The 21,928-nt window shown below is 36.8% G+C and overlaps 2 protein-coding genes across 3 annotated transcripts; one reads left to right on the top strand and one right to left on the bottom strand.

Moving 5' to 3' along the window:
* Positions 1-5,635: 5,635 nt before the first annotated feature.
* LOC107823850 (alpha-(1,4)-fucosyltransferase-like) lies at positions 5,636-11,315 on the top strand. 2 transcript variants are annotated; one of them, XM_016650552.2, is made up of 4 exons: positions 6,312-6,447; positions 7,946-8,730; positions 10,272-10,445; positions 10,570-11,315. In XM_016650552.2, the coding sequence occupies exons 2-4, from the start codon at positions 8,482-8,484 to the stop codon at positions 11,137-11,139; spliced, it is 993 nt and encodes a 330-aa protein (XP_016506038.1). In that variant the 5' UTR covers positions 6,312-6,447; positions 7,946-8,481; the 3' UTR covers positions 11,140-11,315. The 2 variants fall into 2 exon arrangements, with proteins under 2 accessions (XP_016506037.2, XP_016506038.1); XM_016650551.2 differs by lacking the exon at positions 7,946-8,730 and having other exon boundaries at positions 5,636-6,447.
* Positions 11,316-12,244: 929 nt separating this feature from the next.
* Positions 12,245-15,205, bottom strand: LOC107823849 (uncharacterized). The gene is made up of 2 exons (XM_016650549.2): positions 14,960-15,205; positions 12,245-14,418 (listed from the first exon to the last, which is right to left on the bottom strand). The coding sequence occupies exon 2, from the start codon at positions 14,295-14,297 to the stop codon at positions 12,459-12,461; it is 1,839 nt and encodes a 612-aa protein (XP_016506035.1). The 5' UTR covers positions 14,298-14,418; positions 14,960-15,205; the 3' UTR covers positions 12,245-12,458.
* Between the last annotated feature and the right edge of the window lie 6,723 nt (positions 15,206-21,928).

Raw genomic sequence — 21,928 nt, 5'->3', positions numbered from 1 at the left:
GTTGCATTCAGTTATTTCACCATGGCCCTTAATGAAATGGGGCATGGACATCGTAGGGTCGTTGCCTCAAGCTAAACAAAAACCTCAAGCTAAAGGAAAGGTACGGTTTCTGTTAGTTTTAACTGATTATTTCTCAAAATGGGTAGAAATAGGAGCTTTTAAACAGGTGCAAGAAAAAGAAGTTAGGGATTTCATTTGGAGAAATATTATATGCCAATTTGGAGTTCCAAAGGAGATTGTATGTGACAATGGCCCACAATTCATAGGCGCGAAAATCAGAGAATTCTTCCAAAGTTGGAAGATTAAACGAATTACTTCCGCACCTTATCACCCTGCGGCCAACGGACAAGCTGAATCAACAAATAAGGTTATCATCAATAACGTAAAGAAGAGATTGGAAGAATCAAAAGGCAAATGGCCAAAGGTATTACCAGGGGTGTTATGGGCTTACCGAACAACAACAAAAATTAGTACGGGTGAGACTCCATTTTCACTTGTATACGGAGCAGAAGCTTTGATTCCGGTGGAGATAGGTGAACCAAGTACGAGGTACACATATGCCACTGAAGTGGAAAATGAGGAAGAGCTACGGGTAAATTTGGATTTGTTAGAAGAAAGGAGAGAAGCAGCATTAATTTGAATGAAGGCTCAAAAGCAGATGATTGAACGATACTATAATAAGAAAGCCAATTTGAGGTATTTTAAGATTGCGGACTTCATCCTCAAAAAGGTATTTCGGTCAACAAAAGCATCAAATGCAGGAAAATTGAGTCCAAATTGGGAAGGCCCATATAGGGTTCGAGGCATCACTGGAAAATAAGCGTACGAGTTGGAAACCATGGATGGCAAGGTATTACCGTCGAACTGGAACGCAATCCATTTGAAGAACTATTACTTCTAAACGAGGATAATACCCATGGTCAGGTATCACACAAGTTCGATTTTATTTTGTCTTTTAAATTTTACTAACAATTTTAGATGATAGGCAAAAAGTTATCCCGTACCAAATGATGATATTAGACCCAAAAGATACTGAATTATTTTCGGTCTAGGTTACAATATTTTTGATGGGAAAAAGGGTTATGCAGTCATCATCTAAAAAATTATCTCTGAGTCCCATTTGTATTTTCCTTTTCAGGGAAAGGACCAAAAGAAAAGAGTTGATCTAGTGTTCGAGATTTCATACTTCAATGCTCTAACATTGGGGGAATATGCATATAGAAGGTTACACAAGGAAGAAAATATATACCAAGGGCATAGTTCAGCCTGAATAAAAAACTTGAAGAAACCCTTGAAAAGTTTCAAAGGAGTTCAAACTTGCAAAAACGATGCAAGATATTCCCACGAGCTTCTAGGTTAAAGCCATAAATTTAGTCACGGGAAAATAGACCTGAATTTATAAACCTGCTACAATGAAAATATTTATGAAAGTATTGTATTAACAGTTATAAAAATGATGTCCATAATTTATTCATTTGAGAGTTCAAAAAATAAAACTTTCTCAAATTATTTCTCTTTTCGTATCTACTTCACGTTTCATATATTTGCACAAATATGAAGATGAGACGTCATCTCCATCAGTATCATTAATATAAAAGGGCCTTTTTAAATTAAAATTCATGTATATCGAAGTCACGGTCTGTTAAAGCATTTTAAGTGCAAGTGTAAGCTCAAATATTAAAAGGGCAGAAAGCATAATATGCGACAAAAGCAATAAAGATATTTATAACCCCAACGAACATGGGTGCTATTTATATCATAACCCCAAAAAAGACAGGGAAGGAAAAACCTTCCAAAAGTTGTCCAAAAAACACAAGGGAGTTCCAAACAAAAACCAACAAACAAACATTTTCAACAGAAAAAGTCTAGAAATGGGAAAAGCTAAGGAGCATCATCAACGGGAGAAGAAGGATCGACTTGGGGAGAAGAGAGTTGAACATCATCTTCACTAGGAGAAAGTCCATCTCCATCACCCTTAGAACTTTCGTCTTCGGTTGTGTAAAAGTTTTGATGTTGCTGAATCTGTTCAATTGTTTCTCTGGCCTTAGCAATCTCAGCATTAAGGTCAAAACCTTCCTGGCTAACTTCAGTTAAAGTTTTGAGGCGAGTGTTAAAAAAAGCCCAACTAACATCTAGTGATGACTTATCCTCGAGGGCTTCATAATCCTTCTCCCACTGTTTAATTTCAGCTTTCAATTCTTCTTTTTCTGCATCCGAGGCTTCATAAGTTGTCTGCAAAGAAGCAAGAGAACTTTCCAGGAACTGAATTTTACTTGTAGAGGCGCGGGGATCTTCTTGAGCTTGGGTAAGCGTCTGAACTAGTTCACCCGCGTAAACCTCTTTTTGATTAAGGAGCTCTTTCAAACTCCTTATCTCTTCAGTAGCCTTGGAAAGTTGTTTAGCAAAAGAGGATTCCAGTTTATCCTTATCCTTCTCAAATTAACTAGTAGAAGCTTTTAGAATCGCTAACTCTGCGGATACCATTCTCATTTATTTTTTCAAAGCTCATTTTTCCTCTGCAAGAACGTCCTTCTCCAACTGAAGACCTTCAAATTTCTCTCTCCAATTATCAGCCTCAGTGCGCAACTCAATTAGTTGTTGGTCAGTCCAAAAGATCCTTTTCATAAGCTTAGTGCCTATCAAAGTAATCTATAAAAAAAAAAGCAAAAGAAGAAGAGTTACAAATGAGGAAAAGGAAGGAAGGAGATATAAGTAAAGTTATACCTTAAGAGAAGAATGAACAATGTCATTCATTAAAGTCAAGGAACGGTGACCCTCCAACTTCTTCTTTTCCACGGGTCCTAACAGCAGTTTTAACCATACTTTAGCTTGTACAAATTTTCTCAAAAAATTCTCACACTCGGGGACTTCAATAACAACTTTTTTCATATCCCGCCAGGTGATAAAAGGCTCAACTTCTACATGAGGAGCAGCAATGGGAGCAACCATTGGGGTAACACCAGGTAAAGACACATGTGGGCTAACAGTAGGTAAAACTGGAAGGGAAGCAAGTGGCAGTTCTTCAAAAACAGGCCTGAGGCCTTCTTCACCCTCAAAGCCATAGGCGAATAACCTTTCAACAGAACTTGGGAGGGTGGGGATTGGCTGAGTTACCAGCTTCTTCATCAGAAATTTCTAAAGGGGCATTCTCTGGCTCATCGATGAGTATGAAGGGAATCGAACTTGATGGGAATCATGAGAGACATTGGTTTCGTCATCTGAAATCACGCGTCTTCTGACACACGATTTTCTCCCCAAAGAACCTTCTTCTACATCCTTTTCATCATCAGACCCACGGGCTTCAATAGTTTTTCTCTTGGAGGAAGAAGCACTCAAAATCCGTTCTTGAGCATGACTTACAGAAAGCCTGATTGATGGAACAAATGTGGGACTGATGCCACGAATAGCAAACCCTAATTAAAAAAAAAAGGTTGATGAAAAATTTATATATGAACAAGTAAAGAAGGAAAGAAACTGCAAGAATGAAGAGTACCGTGAGTTTTCACTTTCCAACCAAATTTCTGTGAAAGAAATTTCCAAGATCTTTTGTTCATGGAAGTAGCAGTCAATATTTTTTCTACCCAAGTACGGAAGTCAGGAATTTCTTCAAAGACTTCCATGGTTGCTGAAAAAATGAATATGTGATTACATAAAGGAACTCAAGACATCAAAAAAAGAAAAAGAAAAAAAAACTTACGTGCAAAGTTCTATTTTTCTGGAAAAAGACATGTTTTCTTCACCCACTAATCCACTAGTGGGGGAAACAACAAAACGGGCGTACCAGCCATGATCACGGTCATCCTCGAAGCTAACTAAAACCATTTTGCTTCTAGCCACGAGAGAAAAGACCCCTCCACGAAACAGCTTAGGAGAGTAAAGATGAAGTAAGTGACTGAAGGTAAAAGGAGCAGAAACTAAATCCGACAAATAGCGAAGGCATGCCACTGCCCTCCACATAATGGGACCAATTTGGCCAAGTCAAACATTAAAATAGCAACAAAACTCGATGATCACTGGGTCAATGGGAGGTTTAAACCCTAAAGTGAAAGGGTAGGTATAAACGAAAGAAAATCCAGCATGGTAAGAAGTGATTCTTTGGTTGGTACCAGGAATTAAAACTGGGAAATCTGGTTTCCAATGACATTCTCGTCGAACTAAAGAAAGAAGACCAGGAGTGATCAAACTTGGGTAAAGTTCAGCAGGGTTAAGGGAAGCTATAGAAGAAACTTGATTTTTCATGGTTTCACGATCTGATACAAAAGAAAACTCTTGAGGAACAATCTCAGAAACCATAGGCTCACGTATGGGTTCATTCTGGTCCCTATTTTTAGAAGAATATATAGGGGTTAAAGGAGCTCTAGATCTAGAAGAAGATGGCCTCGCGGAACTACTTTGAGAAGTAGAACTGCGAGTAGATAACGAACCAAGACTGCGAAGTCTACCACCTCTCCTACTCCTAGTAGGGGCAATAGAAGGAGCAAGCTCATCAACGATCACAACTTTGCGAGGGTCTGGTATTGAAGAAGACATGTTTAACAAAGAAAATACAGAGGAAAGGTACAAAACTACGAAGGAAAGTTAGGATGATGGATACAGAGAAGAGGGAAGAAGGTTTCAAGAAATCAAAGGGGATAAAATATTTATAAGGAGAAGCGACTGCCATCAAAGTTGATCATTATGAAGTGTCATAATAGAACTGTCACTTCGTGACTGACGCAACCGTAGAAAAAACCCTAAAAAAATGCTGAGAAACTGCAGAATCAATCATCTGAAGCCACGTGGCATGAGCATTAAATGAATGTGACATACGTCGCATCGATTCTGAAGAAGGCATAATGATACTCGAGAAACGACGACAAAGAATTTCCGATATAAATACTTACCACTTCCCGAATATTCAGTTGAGAATATTCAGAAAGTGGGAGGACTATCTGTATTAGTGAAAAAAAGGTATGACACGTGGACTATCAACAAGGTGACAGGGCATGGTACGTGGACCATCGATATAGCGACAAGTGGTGTTCTTAATTAGAAGAGTTAATGCGGAAAAGGCACGGGAGAAAAACCCACGAGGTTATGCTGAGAAAAGAGCCGGATCTGACAGCTGTAAAACGAAAAACAAGAGCGGAATGAATAAAGGTTGTTAAAAAGGGAAGATTCACGAACTTGTCATAAATAAGGAAGGAAAATCGACACGGATACAAAAAATCTTTAGCCATAGATATTTTCGTTATAATTATATATGATAACAGGCAATCAAGGAAATTAATACCACTAGTGAGCCCAAATTAAAATTATGCCATCATTCTTTACTTTATTCTCAGAGTTATAAATCGTAATTTTGGGAGTGATTACCAATCTATTTCATATTTTCTTTGTCAATTATTTTCATTCCTTGATTTATTCTTCAAATTATTGGGAAAGTAAAGTAAATTTTAATTATTAGTAACTCGATATTTTTTAGATATTGATTTTGATCCAAAAATCTATTTTTGGGTTAAACAAATACTAAATATTTGTCGTACAATAGCTGCAAATTCAATTTCGTAACGGTGATTTGTCTTCTTCTTTTCCGGTTCTTTCATGTAAAACGAGTTTTTTACATTGTTAGTCTCTTATGTTTTTCCCCCATGTATAGTAATTTTCAAGTGAGGTTCCAGTCAATGACATCAATCAGACATTCCTGTCCTACACAAGAATTGAAGTATAAAAGCCCAAACTATACATACTAGAAAGCAGAGGATCAAACAGAATGCTTAGCCTTCCTTCAACAAAATAATCAAAACACCCTTTACTAATCTAACCACCGGTAGATGGAAACTGCTCTTTCAACCACACCTACATCATTTCTCAGAATCAATTGATTTTCTACACAACCCCCACTCCTCTTTCTCTCTCTCCTTGAGTGACAAAGGGGGAGAGAGAAGAATAGCTGATTTCTTTTGTAAATTCTTGAACTGAAAAATGCAATTGAAATCTGTCAACACATTTGCAATCACAATCATGTTTGGTTTTGCACTTATCATCCTATTTTTCTCTGGATTTCTTGATTTCCCACTTACCGCTTCTTCAATCCCATCAACTAAAAATCAAATCTTGACCACCATCTCAGCTTCCAAGCCCGACCCGTTTAGCAACTTGTTCGGTGCTTTCAAGAAATGGGATTCTCAAGTGGGTTGTGCTCAATTCAGGGATAAACACAAAGGGTTGTTGTTAAATTCTTCTTCTTCTGGTTCTTTGCAAAAAGTTGATGAGGGTGAATTGAAATGTAATGAGCTGAAGATGGATCATGTGAGTGTATTAGTTAAAGGGTGGACTTGGATTCCTGATAATTTGGATAATTTGTACTCTTGTCGATGTGGGCTTAGCTGTTTGTGGACTAAATCCGAGGTTCTAGCTGATAAGCCTGATGCTTTGTTGTTTGAGACTGCTACTCCTCCTCTTGAGGTATTATTCTTAACCAATATTAGCTCTTTTATCTTAAGCATGAATGAGCAGTTTTTAGCTGTGGAAATCAATACTAATAATGCATCTGCATGAACCTATATTTTCTACTTCGTGGTAGTGCCTGATCGTTTGGATTTTGGTTCATTACTGTCTAAGCTTCTAAACACCTGCAATCTTTAGGAATCAGTGTTGGACTTAGCTCAAAACATGACAATGTGGAGGTAAATGATCATCTAGCTGGATGAGGCTAAGTTGTTGTGACACTTAAGTTCCGGTGTTTGTTAGGTACTTTTATTCTGGTTAGAGATTTGTATGTCCATGTAAAATAAATATGACATTTAGAGAAACTCTAGGGTTAGAAAACCTTCACTTCCTGTAAAAAAAAAAGTAAATTATTTAGTACTGGAATGACATGGGTTGTTGTTATTGCTTGTTTCTATTATTCTCTCATCTTCCTGAGCAGAGGGTCTATCGGAAACAACCTCTCTGCCTCCCAAGGGTATAGGGGTACGGTACAGACCACCCTCCCCAGACCCCACTGGGTTTGTTGTTGTTGTTGGAGTGACATGGGCTTGAATAGAGCAGAATGGAAATTGAAGACTCATATACTGAACCCCAACTAATTTGGGCTTGAGGCAGGCTCGAAAGATCTTCCTTCAACCTTGAAAGTATTCTGCTGCTTTAGTGTGAATGAAATCACTTCTCCAAATATAGATGAGTAAATGTCTAATATTCTAAGATTGATAAATATATTTGCCGTAGCTTAAAATCAGTCAAGGATTTGAACTTTGATGTTATCAGCATATGATTTCTTTATGCCTTGCTGGAGAGACCCATGGAATTACCTTTTTATGTCATCTTACATGTCACAATACAGAATGAGTGAAATGGACTGCGAATAATCATTTTCCTAGAGGATTGCAACTTGTATATTCCATCTACCTCGTTACCCTTTCTTATAAAGTTAGTGCATGATGAATTCAGGCATTCACATGTTTTGATCCGAATCTCATACCGTCTATTAAGCTGCTTAACAAGCTTCTAATTCAAGCATATTTAGAGTTCTCTTTTCCTTAGAATGTTTGAGGCGATATACTAAAAAATCAACAATATAAGTGCCATTAGATGCTGCAGACATCATCCGACCGATTTATTATGTGAAATAGATACACGTGAAATTACTGAGCATTTTGAATCATCTATTTCATGCTGCTGTTCTCTGTATATGTTTAGCTTCTTGTTAGTCTTAACGTTATGAGGTCTCTCCAACTAAAGTGGATTTGTCGATCTCCAGAAATGTAATCTTGAAGTCTCAATTCCTTTACTTTGCTAACTCTTTGCAAGTACTTTACATTAAATTTCTGATATTTGAAGCCAATCAATGGAGCTTGCAACTAGGAAACATTTATTTCCACGGAATGGAAAATGAAACCTCTTACCATTTATTTTCAGATAGACTAACCCACAGTCACTGATTACTTTCATCCATATGTCACAGACTATTGTTTTCTAATGGAGCCTCAAAGCAGTGTTGTTGACCAACCAATGGTTGTTTCACTTATTTTCTCCAGATATATGTTATTGATGTATGGAGAAAATGAGAAAAAAAAGTATCCTTTACTTATAATGGCAGCAGGACTATCCGACTTGCATTATGGATAAAATGAAGTGCTCTTAGTAAAAAGTACTTCGGACCCAATGATTTCTTAATTCTTACTAGTAGTTCATGATTCTATCTTAGTTTAAGACTTATTTTTGTATAAAGTGGTCAACTTTTTCCAATCAATTGTAGCAGGTAAACCCAAAAATATTGTCTGCTGTACCATATGTACTCTATGACATATCTAACTATTTGATTTCTTAGTGTTTTTGCGACCTCTTGTTTCAAGTAACCAATTAGTTAAAGTTTATATATACATTGATGTGAACTGAGCATGTATAATGCTCCTCTTAGACCTACTCTTCGCAAAATTAGAGTTTGGTGTAGACCAGTGTTGTAAATAGCTCTCCCCTCAGCGGTAATAGCGTGAGGCGATGCGATGCGAGCCTCCAGCGATATTTGCCTCTGTTGCGTTGCGATTCAAAAAGGTGAGCGCCTCTGCCTGTGTAGCGAGAGGCGACCTGTGGCGTCGCTTTTTGAAAAAAAGAAAGAAAAAGGCAGTAGAAAAAGAAAAAGACCAGCGATTAGGGCTTTCAGCTATTTCTTCTTCTTTCTCCTTCAAGTCGACCCAGCCACAGCAGACCATCAGTGATTGTTCTTTCTTCTTCAAGCTTCTTCATCAGGTATGCTTCTCTTCATCTTCTTTCTTCTTCCCCTTCGAGTTTCTGCCATTTTTTTTCTTTCTCCTTCCTTTCTTTCTTTCTTCCTTTTTCTTCTTCTTCTCTTCTTCTTTTATTTTTTGCTCTGTTGTTTTTGAAAGCAGCAGAGAGCTTTTTCTTTCTTTCATTCTTTCTTCCTTCCTTTTTCTTCTTCTCTTTTTTTTTTTTTTTTGGTTCTGTTTTTTCAATTCCTTCACGGGCAGAGGCAGAGAACTTCAAACCTGAAATTTTCTCCTTAAATTTAATATTTTAATTTTTAGTATATATTGTCGCTTCACATCAAAAAGGTGAGCGCTTCGCTTCTCGCCTCAGTGAAGCGGGCCCTCATCGCTATTTTTCGCCTCACGCTATCCAAAACACTGGTGTAGACTATGTGTTTGTTGCTTTATTTTCACTGATCCTTGAGCCTAGGGTCTATCGGAAACAACCTAAGGTAGGGGTAAGGTCTGCGTACACACAGAGGCGGACCTAGGATTTGAGTATCACGGGGGCACCATTTTAAAAATAAAATAAAAAAATTAAGTTGTAGGACCCTAGATTCGAACCTGGGTCATCAAGAGAGTGTAGGTACTTAGCACTCCTGCAAACCAGTGCCTCTGTCCCGTTTTTTGTTCTTTTAGGGGGCCGCGTAAAATATTTAAGGGGTCATTACTGTATATATAGATATATATGAAAAATATATAATCTTTTTGCCGAGGTTAACGGGTTCCGGTGACCCCCCTCCCCCCAATGTAGGTCCACCCCTGCGTACACACTACCCTCCCCAGACCCCACTTATGGGATTACACTGGGTTTGTTGTTGTTGTTGTGTATGACTATAATGTTTTGGATCCTGCTTTCCTGCTTTATGTTCAGTTATATAGCTTCTTGAAGATTAGAAGTTATTTACGTTATGTTTGCTCTAATAGGGTGTTAGGATGTTAAATGCAAGGGTAGTTGTTAGCAGCTTGTTAGGACATGGAACATAGCTATTTGTTCTCATAGATGTTGATGTAACAGGTGGATAGATTGCAGCCATGTAACAGGATCTAAATAATACCCTTTGTTTTTGTTATGGTTTTGAAGTTCCTTAGTCAATCAGTAAATTTTCTATTCCTTATTTTCTTGTATCGTCTGCATATTCTCATTTCCTGGGTTTCATCATTTGGGAATTGCCTGTTGAATCTTTGCTTTCTTCTGACCATTATTATAGTATATTCTTCTTAAGTTTCTTTCTTAAAATGCTGATTTTGCTGAAAGATTAGTCTCTGTTGGAAAACACATTGTTGACTCTTATTACCCGAAATATATCTTAGAGCTGTTATTTCTGCATCAGTCTCTGGGCTATTCCATCACCCTCTTCTTTAAGCCTCTGCATCGAAAGGGAAGGGAGAATTATCCACCTTCTTTGCTGAGACCCCCACTGCAAATCTAAATTACGTTGAACTTTTGCTTTCTTGTTGCACACGCCACAAGCATCATTTTCTTCTCTGCAGTCTCCTCACAATTGTTATTTTCCTTTTCAGAGACGTCAAGGTGATCCATTGCGTGTATACATGGATCTTGAAGCTGGTAGAAAGAAATCAGGGTATGAGGATATATTTATTAGCTATCATGCAAAAGATGATGTCCAGTCAACCTATGCTGGTTCACTTTTTCATAATAATCGAAACTATCACCTTTCGCCTTCTAAGAACAATGTAAGTGAAAGGCCACTTTTTCCCTAAATTTGCATGTAGAATATTCAATCATTGAGCATGATGATATTACTTGCTCATTCTTTTAAGTGCTTGTTATAATCTCTAGCGATTTGTAAATTTGTAGGATACTCTTGTTTATTGGTCATCATCACGTTGTCTTCCTCAAAGAAACCAGCTTGCCAAACGTCTACTCAGCTTGCTACCTTCCCATTCATTTGGCAAGTGCCTCAATAATGTTGGAGGTCTAGACAAGGCGCTCTCCCTCTATCCTGAGTGCATCAAGGATTTTAAAGAAGCACCCAAATGGTGGGACCATTTACATTGCGCTATGTCACATTACAAGTTTGTCCTTGCGATTGAGAACACCAGGACAAAGAGTTATGTAACAGAAAAGTTGTTTTATGCACTGGACTCTGGCGCAGTCCCCATTTATTTTGGTGCCGCGAATGTCTGGGATTTTGTACCTCCACATTCAATAATTGATGGAAGCAAGTTTAGCTCTTTGGAGGAACTGGCTTCCTATGTTAAGGCCGTTGCTAATGATCCGGTAGCTTATGCAGAGTATCATGCATGGAGAAGATGTGGTGTGCTTGGAAACTATAGAAAGACCCGAGCAGCAAGTCTAGATACTTTGCCTTGCAGGTTATGTGAAGCCATCAGTAAAAGAAATGGGAGAAATGCAAGAGCTTCTTGATTATTCAACTACAAAAATACAGGGTACTAGGTTTTAAATTTCATTGTTGTGTACTTAGGTCTTTTAGTGTTGTTTCTCAACGGTGTTTGTGTTGATAGGATACACTAGGTAGGGTGACTTGTAAAGATCCCATGCCCTTACAGATTAATCATACATAAATTTTGGTTCAAACAAAATTGCATATTATATGTCAATTTCCACTAAGTTTCTCCTTGATTATGAACTCTGGCTCATTCATGATCCTAGAATTCTCGTCTCTAGATGTCAATAGTGTCAACTTTTTACTGCTGGTAAATTACGCATTTACGTTAATCATTAGCTGTCAAATTAGAGATAGAAACTGCGACACTGTCTTTATTGTTGCAGACTTGCAGCTCAATTAAATCCTTTTTCTTCTTCATAAATGGAAATGCATATCAAGACTCTAATGAATAAATTTTTAATGGCAGATTAAACCGAAACTACTTAAGTAAACTACTGCTGGATTACAATTTGGTTTTCTTTTTCTTTGGATTTTTTTTTGTTCTTGGGTTGGTTTGGGGGAGTTGGACAAAGAGGTGGATCATCTGATCTTGAAATAGGTCATCCCGGCTATCCCGATCTTTTATCTATTCATTTCGTCAGGAATCAGAATCATACTACGATTCTGAGGATTCTGCTTTTCACATTCATTCTACAGGCAAAACGAGGCCTTTGGGGGTGGGGGGTGCATTCGAATGCCATCCGCGAAGCAAGATACTGTTCTAATCTGCACAAAATAGAGGCTACGAAGCTTCTGTATAATCTATGTTTCATCGAGTTGCTCTTGCTTTCTCAAGTCGCAAGGTCCAGACACTAGCCTCGCCTTTACTCTTGGGATCAATACCAAACTCCATCAAATTCACTATCAGAAACTGATAGGGAAGTCGCTGTAAAAATCTCCTATCATATAAGATAGGCCATATGTTATCATACAGACATTGAACCAGACTATGGCCAATGAAGAAGCTCTTAAGAAACTCAGCACCAGAGACCACTGAATTCTCTTCTTTTTTTTCCTTTAAGCATCGGGTATCCGAAACCCAAGCTTAGATAAAGAGAAACCACCACATGAAAAAGGCTTTCATTGGTACAATTCCATGGAAACTCAACTAGTTATACAGTTATACAATACAAGGTACACAACATGTTCCTGAGATATATTCAAGGACAACTAGTGAACTGATAAGGTAGAGACCAAGTAAAAACCTCATTACTAAGCCGTTACTAAATACATACAGCATAAAACTCTTCTATGAAAATTTCTCAATGAGCAAAGAGAACTGACAACTAACCAAGGATTAACCAGGCAAAGAACATTTTTTCTGAGAATGTCCCAACATATGGCAGCGACCACATTGAACTACTCTCTTTGGACGCTTTAAACTTTCTATCCGAAGAACCTTCTTTTTGGGCCGGCCAGGTGGTCGTCGGGTTTTTGGTGGCCGAATTAGAATATCAACTTTTGCTCCTCCACCTTCTGTACCCTCACCAGTCTCTTTCCAAAGACTCCTATCAGGAATTGGATATATCATCTGTGAGTAGGTTTCACGATAACTGTGGACTGTGAAACAAGGCTCAGCAAATAACTGGGCATTCTGTCCACAAGAAATAAGTGCAGCAGCAGCATGTGCACACGGCACACCATAGAGTTGCCAACGGCGACATGAGCACACACGACTTCGTATGTCCACAATATTTGTCCTCTCAGTTGATACGATCTCAAATTCAATTTCATTTGCTCGTAGAACTTTATAGCAGCGAGCATCAGCAATTGCTTCTGAAATCCTCTTTTCAGCAGATGGAACGAGTATTGAGGCCAACCTCATGCCCATGTTACGGCGATCGTCAGACCATGATATCATCTGTTGGCGGATATGCTCCATCATCTGCACAATAGGAAGCTCGTGACACTCCAGTGCCCAATTATACAACACTTCCGTTATCCCCAAAGAAAAATGACCATATCGTAATCCTTCAAAATATGCAACAGCCCAGTGCTGTGGATTGAAATGATGAAACCATTGTAGGACATCTTGTGAAACCTCAACCATCTCGGAGACTTTGCTCTCAAATTCAGCTGCGGTAAGTGCATATACTGCATTCCAAAATATATTAACTAACTTTGAGTTCTTAAAAGTATCTCGAAAGTTCTCACTGATATAGCGTAGGCAAAAACCATGAAATGCATTTGGAAAATGAGTCTCGACTGCCTCAACCATACCCGCTGATCTCTCAGACAGTATAGTAAGTCTGGGCATACTGTCAGTATTTACACCCAGAAGTTTGCGGAGCTCAGACATAAACCACATCCAGTTCTCATCACTTTCCACATCGACAACAGCTATCGCCAAAGGAAACAACGTATCATTAGCATCAACGGCTGCAGCACAAAATAACATACCCAGGTACTTTCCTTTTAAATGCACTCTATCAAGTTCCAAAAGTGGCCGGCAAGCATTTAAAAATCCATAAATTGCTGCACGATATGAGACAAACAATCGCTGGAAACAATTTTCCTGTCCTGTGGCAACTGATGCAATGCTCCCTGGATTAGTCTTCCTTATCTGTTCACAATATGCAGGAAGAAGCTGGTAACCTTCTTCAAAGGTTCCATGTAGGGCAGCCATGCTGCGCTCCTTTCCTCGCCATGCTTGCATATAAGACACAGCAACCCCATGCTGACTTCGAATATCCTGCAAAATCTCCTTTGGTTTATACTGAGGATTATCCCTCACCCGTGATTCCACTGATCTTGCAACCCAACCCACTGATGCTTGCTGATGGTGAAGGCTCTGAACCCCTTCACACGTATGCTCACCGTGAAGGGTCCTAATCGTAAATGTAGGAACTCCAGGACATTTTGCCACATGAACACGCCATGGACAACCTTCTTTGGAGCACTTAGCTATGAATCTACTCCTATCTGATTTCACTATTCGAATTTCAAAATGCAATGCTATAGCTATCTCTTTCAAAGTCCTTCTACAAGCATCAACATCCGGGAACTCTTGCCCAATTGCTAAAGGTTGGTCAATCAACACCCCATTTGAACCGGGTACTGCTGTAAACTGCTGACCATTTGAATCAGGTCCCAATCCTACTATCTCGTGAGCTGATTCCATTACATGATCCCCCATAACTCTACACACATCGAAATAGCTTCAACCTCGTTGCTAAACCCCTCAACTATGATCACTCATTTTTCTTTGAAGTTGCCAAATTTTCCAAATGTGCTATTGGAAATCCAATTTCAAATATCTACCAATTGACACAGGAAAAATGATCAATTGCTCATCACTCAAAAACTCAATAACAAGAAAACACAACAAGCAAAAATCATTTCAAATTCTATTTTTTGTAATGACGGTGGTGTTTAAGCCAGCTTGCCCACACCTCGATTATTCCATTGGGTACCTGGTAACTCCCATTAGCATAGATACCGAGTAACTCTACCAACCAAGTTTTAGGCACATGGGAAGAAATCACCTAGTAACGTCAATTCAAATTCTAATACTTGCATATACCCTAGTCATCTCTGCAAAAGTATACATTTCTAAAACTACATAGCCATCGACAAATAACAGAATGTAGCTTAAGAAAGCTAAAATTAGCTCCAAAGTGACAGTTCATCATGAGTTTAAACAATGTTGATTGGTCATCAACATAGGGTCAAACTCGAAGAATATCACATACCCAGAAATAAAACCTTTAATATGCATTCTGCTTCATTCAAATACAGAGTAACACAAACAAGAACAAATTAAAAACCCAAGAAAACTAAAAGGGGTTTTATCTTTACCTGAAATATGCTGCTGCAATTATTCAGTTGTTGAAGAGATCTAATTAGGACCCAAAAATGGCCATAATTAATAGCTGAGCTACAATAATATAGATATGTAAATTATATAAGTTGCTACCCAGAAGATGCAGAGAGAAGATGAAGAACGAGAGGAACAGTGTATGGGCGTAAATTTGATGAATTTCGAGGGCAATTGGAAAACCCTAATGTTGAAACTGTAATTTTTCTCAAATCGGCAAAAGAGATAAAGAGAGAGGGCCAATTGGGGAATTAGTGGATAGGGATATGTGCCGTAGAAACAACGTTAATGATATGACAATTATACCCTTAGATTTGTTAGTATTTGTCCAGTGTTTGAGAGGGCTAAGACTGTAAATAGACGTAAAGGATTGTGGAAATGGAAATTACAAACTTGAAAATCAGTTTAAAGTTTGAACTGCGCTTCGCCAATCAAAATACTACTTTAGTTTTTCTTATTAATTAAAATACAATTTCTTAATATTAAGATTGCTGATAACTAGGATGTACTATCTTCTTCTTTTTTGTATTTTGGTTTAATCGTAATATTTTACACTATCATAAGTATATAATTCAGTATCGACCAACGACTTATAAGGTTAATTGTTACTTTCACTACAGTTGAAAAATAAAGCCTACTATCGAAAGCGGTAAAAAAACAAATAGAATTTGCTTACAAGCTAGATAACAAGGTATTCCTGTGTAAATAATTCATTTCAAAACCCCTAATTCAGAATATAGAGTGAGGAGATGGAGCTTTCATTTGTAGGTAAAATTCTCCGCAATAAAAGTAAAGCTTTAAAATGAAGGATGTGGTCGTGAGAATAATGAAATCAACATAAATTATAAGATAGTCTTTATACATTTTGATAGCATTTTCAAAATACTGATTTAAATTATTTTTTTATTTTTCAAAATTGATTAACATCCTAAATTAGACTAAGAAATTTATTCAGTAACCTCCATGAACTTCACATGAGTAGTAAATTAATTCAGATAAAAGGATCGATCAATAAAACCTATCCAATCGTGAAATTTTAAAATCATGAGTTGGGCGGATCAACAACTGCTAGTACTTCTTTTTTTTTAACAACTGCTATTACTTCTTTATTATGTTTTAATCTTAAGATTAGCGGTAAGCCAGTAACTATAATATTTGGTTTACTTTTTAAATCTACAATTTTCGATTTACTAAATGAATGTTCAAAACTATATTACACGTCGATTCAGTAGACCCTCATAAGCTATAATGGTCGATCAATTTGAATAATGTAATTCCTCAATTGAATAATTGAACTTAGAAAATGATAGTAAACGAGAAACATGGTACAAATGTAAATGTTATTAATTAGACTCGCATATTGATCCTTGTACACTTTTTCAGTATCACATAAGTACCATATCAAAGCTAAGAGTGCGAGTGAGGTATAAACAAAAATTAAAGGAAAAAAAAAGAGTTTTTTACGCACTTATCCTTTTTTAACTATTATTTAAAAATAACATCATTTATTATTTATTCCATAAAGAGCACTTTTTTTCATTATTAGCATATTACAAAAATTAAGCCCAACATTCATCTTATTCACTCCATTTTTTAAAATCTGATGCATTTGTGAATGCCACCTAAATTCAAGATGTATTGATTTATACGCCTTTTATACTTTGTATATCAAGTATCACTTTAATTCTCAAAATATATTTTTATGTATATAATTGTTGTATATTTATTTGTGAAGTGTCATCTTATTTTAAGATGTATTTTTAATATATATTTCAAATATATTTTATATGTCAAGTGCCATTTTAATTCAGGATGTATTTTTTATGTATATTTTTTTAATGTATTTTTTATGTATATTTTTTTGTATATTTATATGCCATCTTAATTAAATTTAAGATATATTTTTTATGTATATTTCACATGTCTAAGTGTCATCTTAATTGAAGATGTATTTTTTATGTATATTTTTTGTATATTTCAATATATTTTTTTATATACATTTTGTATATATTAACGTATATTATTATCGAAGTAAGATCTTTATGTTAAGAAAGGAAGAAAGAAGGAAGAGAAAAACTTAAGAAAGATAATTAAAAAGAAAATGAATAGAACAAATTTAGAAAATATATTGGCTTTGGCAGAAAATAAAATTAAGAAGATGAAGAAAAAGAAGGACAGCTAATATGATTCAGTTATAATAGTCATTTCTCAAATACTTCACAACTCCATATCAGTTTACTTAGACACCTATTTGACAACACCAAACTAATTATCACAGCAAATAAACTAAGTCATTGACACAAACATTCAAATGAACGGCAATGACTTCATTAAATCCTAGTAGCTCAAAGGGGTCGAATCATAACAAAAGACAATAAAAGACAATGTCAGAATGTTCTAGTAGCTCAAAGGGGTCGAACATAGACACAACAAATGAACGACAATGACTTCATTAAATCCTTGTACATAAACATAATGCTTCATTACATAATAAAAGACAACAATTAAGCCACAATAATACTAACATTACATATCATTTTCCGATGATCCAAAGAACATAAAAAAATATCCCAAATATCACACATATGAAAATCTACATCTTCTTCCGAAATTTAGCATCAAGCACAACTGAGTACTCTAAATCGGTCACTTTCTTCATTAGAACATTTCTTTTCAATTTCAAGGCTTCTATTCCTCCATTATCGACGAGTATCATAATATTCTCAAGATCAAATTTTTCTTTGGAGAGCATTTTGTCACGACCCAAAAATTCCACTAGTCGTGATGGCACCTAATCCAACCCGTTAGGTAAGCCAATTTTCAACTATCCAATTTTAATAAAATTAATTAAAAAAAAATATCTAAAACAGATACATCTCCCCAAGACCTGGTAGTACAAATCATGAACTTCTAAGAATAGAGTATACAAAACGGAAATAAAATAAATACATAGTCTGTTTGAATAATACATAATGTGATGACCCAAAATATCATCTCTAAATTTAATAAGTAATTATGTATTCTAAGACCTCGAGCACCATTTATCATTCCTCGACTTACGTGCGCAGTCCGTAAAATTTTTCGAAAAGTTTTCATGTGAAAAAAATGGATTAAAATGTGAAACAGAACCTTTAAACTTAACTGAGTTGACTTTGGTCAATATTTTGAGCAAACGGACCCGGATCAATATTTTGACAGTTTCGGTAGCTCCGTATCGTGATTTGGAACTTGGGCATATGTCCGAAATTTAATTTGAAGGTCCCTAGCTCAAGTTATGGCCATTTAACGGAAACTAGTAATTTAAAGACTAAAAATTTCCAAGTTTAACCACGGGGTTGACTTTTTGATATCGGGGTCAGAATTCAATTTTGGAAATTGGAATAGCTCTGTTATGTCATTTATGACTTGTGTGCCAGATTTAAAGTCATTCCGGATTCATTTAACATATTTTGGCACAAGATTTGTAAATTAAAAAATTTGGAAACTCAAAAGATCGAATCGAGGTGTGAATTGTAATTTCAGCGTCGTTTGACATGATATGAGACCCCGAGTAAGTCCGTATAATATTTTAGGACTTGTTGGTATATTTGGTTGAGATCGCGAGGACCTCTTGTGGATTTCGAGTGGTCAACGGAATTTAATTTTGGCATTTCAAGAACGTTCGACGTCGTTTCTTCAAGAATAAGTGGTATTCCATTAAGCAAATGAATTTCAAATTCAGCTTTGATGGAAGCATTAGATCCGTATTAAAATTTTGGAACCATAGCAAAAAGAATCATCGAATTCGGATATCGTATGAGAGAGTTATGCCCATTTTCGTGTCGGGAAGGATTTTTTATAGCCGCCAGCACCCAGGGTAGCATGGGGCGCTAGCCCTGGCGCTGAAAATTATTGGTGTTCTGGAAACTGTGCCACAGGCAGCGCCCCACACTACCTGCGGCGCTCGAAAATGCCAGAAACCCCATAAAATAGAGAGTTTAGCCATTTTACTCATTTTTGAGTTTGGGGAGCTCGGTTTAGGCGATTTTCAAGGAAAAAAATTGGGGTAAGTGTTCTTTATCCTATATTGATTATATTTCATGATTCCATACTCATTTACATCATAAATCCATAAATTTATGGAAGAAAAATCATATTTTTACAAAACCTTCCAAAAATGTAAAACGAAGATTTGAAGGTCAATCCGGTGTCGGAATTTGATAATTTTTGTATGGTTAGACTCGTCTCGGAATGGGTGTTCAGATTTCGTAAGTTTTTTCGAGATTTGAGATGTGGGCCCCACTGTCAATTTTTAAAGTGAATTTCAGATTTTTATCCGGAAAATTAATAAATTCATATGGAATTAATTCCTACGATTTGTATTGAGTATATCGAATTGTTTGTGAATAGATTTGAAGCTTTTGGAGATAAATTTAAAAGTAAAAGTTGTGGTCAAGTAATTTATTAGAATTTACAAAGCGAGGTAAGTGTCGTAGTTAACCTTGACTTGAGGGAATAGAACCCTTAAATTATTTGTTATGTGAAATATATGTGAACGACGTATAGGCGAGGTGACGAGTGTCTATACGTCGTCAAATTAATTATTTGCATAATTATTTGAAAATCATAAATTATTCTAAGACACGAATTAATTGTTATAATAATTATTTCTTTCCTATTCCTTGACAAATATTAATTCTTGAATTCCTGCAATAATTGTTACATGCTATTTGATTTATGTGTATTAATTGCTACTTGACATTTAGCATATTAAATATTAAACTGTCTATTTTCTCTCCGATTTTTATAATAAATTACTAATTGTCATTGCTTGATTCATAATTAAATCATAACTATTGAATGCTTGTTGTTTTAAAATTTTATATTAATTGTTGCATTTATTGGGGCAATTTATTCTATAAGAATTGGTAAATAAATATATTAGAGGAGCAGGTTGCGCGCCGCAACAGAGTTGATTGAAATGAATATATTGGAGGCTCGGGTTGTACGCCGCAACAGACTTGTTTAAAAGTCTATATTGGAGGATCGGGTTGCACGCCGCAACAGACTTGTTTAAAAGTCCATATTGAAGGATCGGGTTGCACGCCGCAACAAACTTGTTTAAAAGTCCATATTGGAGGATCGGGTTGCACGCCGCAACAGACTTGTTAAAAAGTTAATATTGGAGGATCGGGTTGCACGCCGCAATAGACTTATAGAGAAGTCAATATTGGGGGATCGGATTGCACGCCGCAACAGATTTATTTAAAAGTCTATATATATACTTGATTGAAATAAATATATGACATACTTGATTAAAAGGAAAATATTGGGAGAGTGGGTTGCACGCTGCAATAGAATTGAATGTGAATATATTGTGAGAGCGGGTTGCACGCTGCAACAGAATTTATGGAAATGATAATTGGTTATAACTGATGAGTTGGCTTCAACCATTATAAATGAGTTACCTGATTTATTTCTATTATTGATATTGTTACTAATATTGCGTACAGGTTAATGTAAGTGAACCGTCTTAGCCTCGTCACTATTTCGTCGAGGTTAGGCTCAGCACTTACCAGTACATGGGGTTGGTTGTACTGATACTACACTCTGCACTACTTGCGCAGATTTCAGAGTTGATCCCAGTAGCGTACCATAGACTTGCTCGGATTTCAGCTACTCAGAGGAGACTTGAGGTATAACTGCACGACGTTCGCAGTTCTGAAGTCCCCGTCTACTGTACCTTAGCTGTGTGTTTATTTTCAGACAGCTTTATTTTATTCAGACCTTTATTTTTATTATTCTAGAAGCTCGTGCACTTGTGACACCAATTCTGGGATGGTATTTAGACGCCGTTATTTTTATGGATTATTCACCATATTTCAGACCTTGCTTCCGCATTTGTTTCTTTATTATTATAAATTTAAAAATTGTTTTAAAATGGCTAATATTATTTTAACGTTGGCTTGCCTAGCAAGTGAAATGTTAGGCGCCATCACGGTCCGAAGGTGGGAATTTTGGGTCGTGACAGTTGGTATCAGAGCACTAGGTTACATAGGTCTCACGAGTCACGAGCAAGCTTAGTAGAGTCTGAAGGATCGGTACGGAGACGTCTGTACTTATCTCTCAGAGGCTATGAAGTTTTGGAACAATATCACCTCTTTCATTCCTTATCGTGCGACATTGATTTTGCTTGAAAACTATATCTCATATTCCTTTGTATCTACTCATGTATGACATTGTGCACTCGGTAACAGTTGTGCGTCTACGATTCGTGATGCCGCAGATGAACTACGAGGGAGCCAGAGATGCTCAAACATTGCCTCAACGTGTGATTCCGACTGAAGATACGGACGTATAAAGAGATCACCCAGTGAATAATGTGGGGGGTGCAACATACCTTGGCATCTGGTTGATTTATACAAGTTTTGAAGGTTAATATTGTAGACCATCGGATGTGGTGAACTATGACTTCGCGCCGAATAGGGGAGACCATTATCAATGAATCGATTGCGAGTCATGTGTTATATCAGTTTTGGCCTAAAATGTATATATGTGGTACTGAAAGGTTCTCCCAAAATTTACATGTGTTTAAGGCCTGAGATCTTGAGATCTTGTAGAGAATAATGTTGGGACTTGCAGTATGTCCGCCTCCATAATAATCTTATACTTCAGTACCAAAGGAGTTAGAGAAACAACCTTAAATTTACTGAAGGTCTACTCAGCGTGGACGTCACGGTTACGGATTTTGGAGTGCTTCGGAGGAAGCACAGTGGTTGGCAAGATTCTGGACTAAGAATTGTCTGTATGGAGCTCTACTTTTGTGATCATGTATATAAATAGGGGTAAAGTTTACCCCAAAGATGAATCGAAGAGTATGTTAAGAAATGGGTCAGCTCAACAGTGTTGAGTCAGCATAAGAAAAGAAGAAATTAGCCTTGGGAGAGATAATTCTCCATAGGTGTCTGTGG

Source organism: Nicotiana tabacum, chromosome 22 (assembly GCF_000715075.1).
Source record: "Nicotiana tabacum cultivar K326 chromosome 22, ASM71507v2, whole genome shotgun sequence".
Classification (NCBI taxonomy): Eukaryota; Viridiplantae; Streptophyta; class Magnoliopsida; order Solanales; family Solanaceae; genus Nicotiana; species Nicotiana tabacum.
The sequence above is the reverse complement of the archived record's forward strand: the minus strand, read 5'-3'. Positions and strand labels throughout refer to the sequence as shown.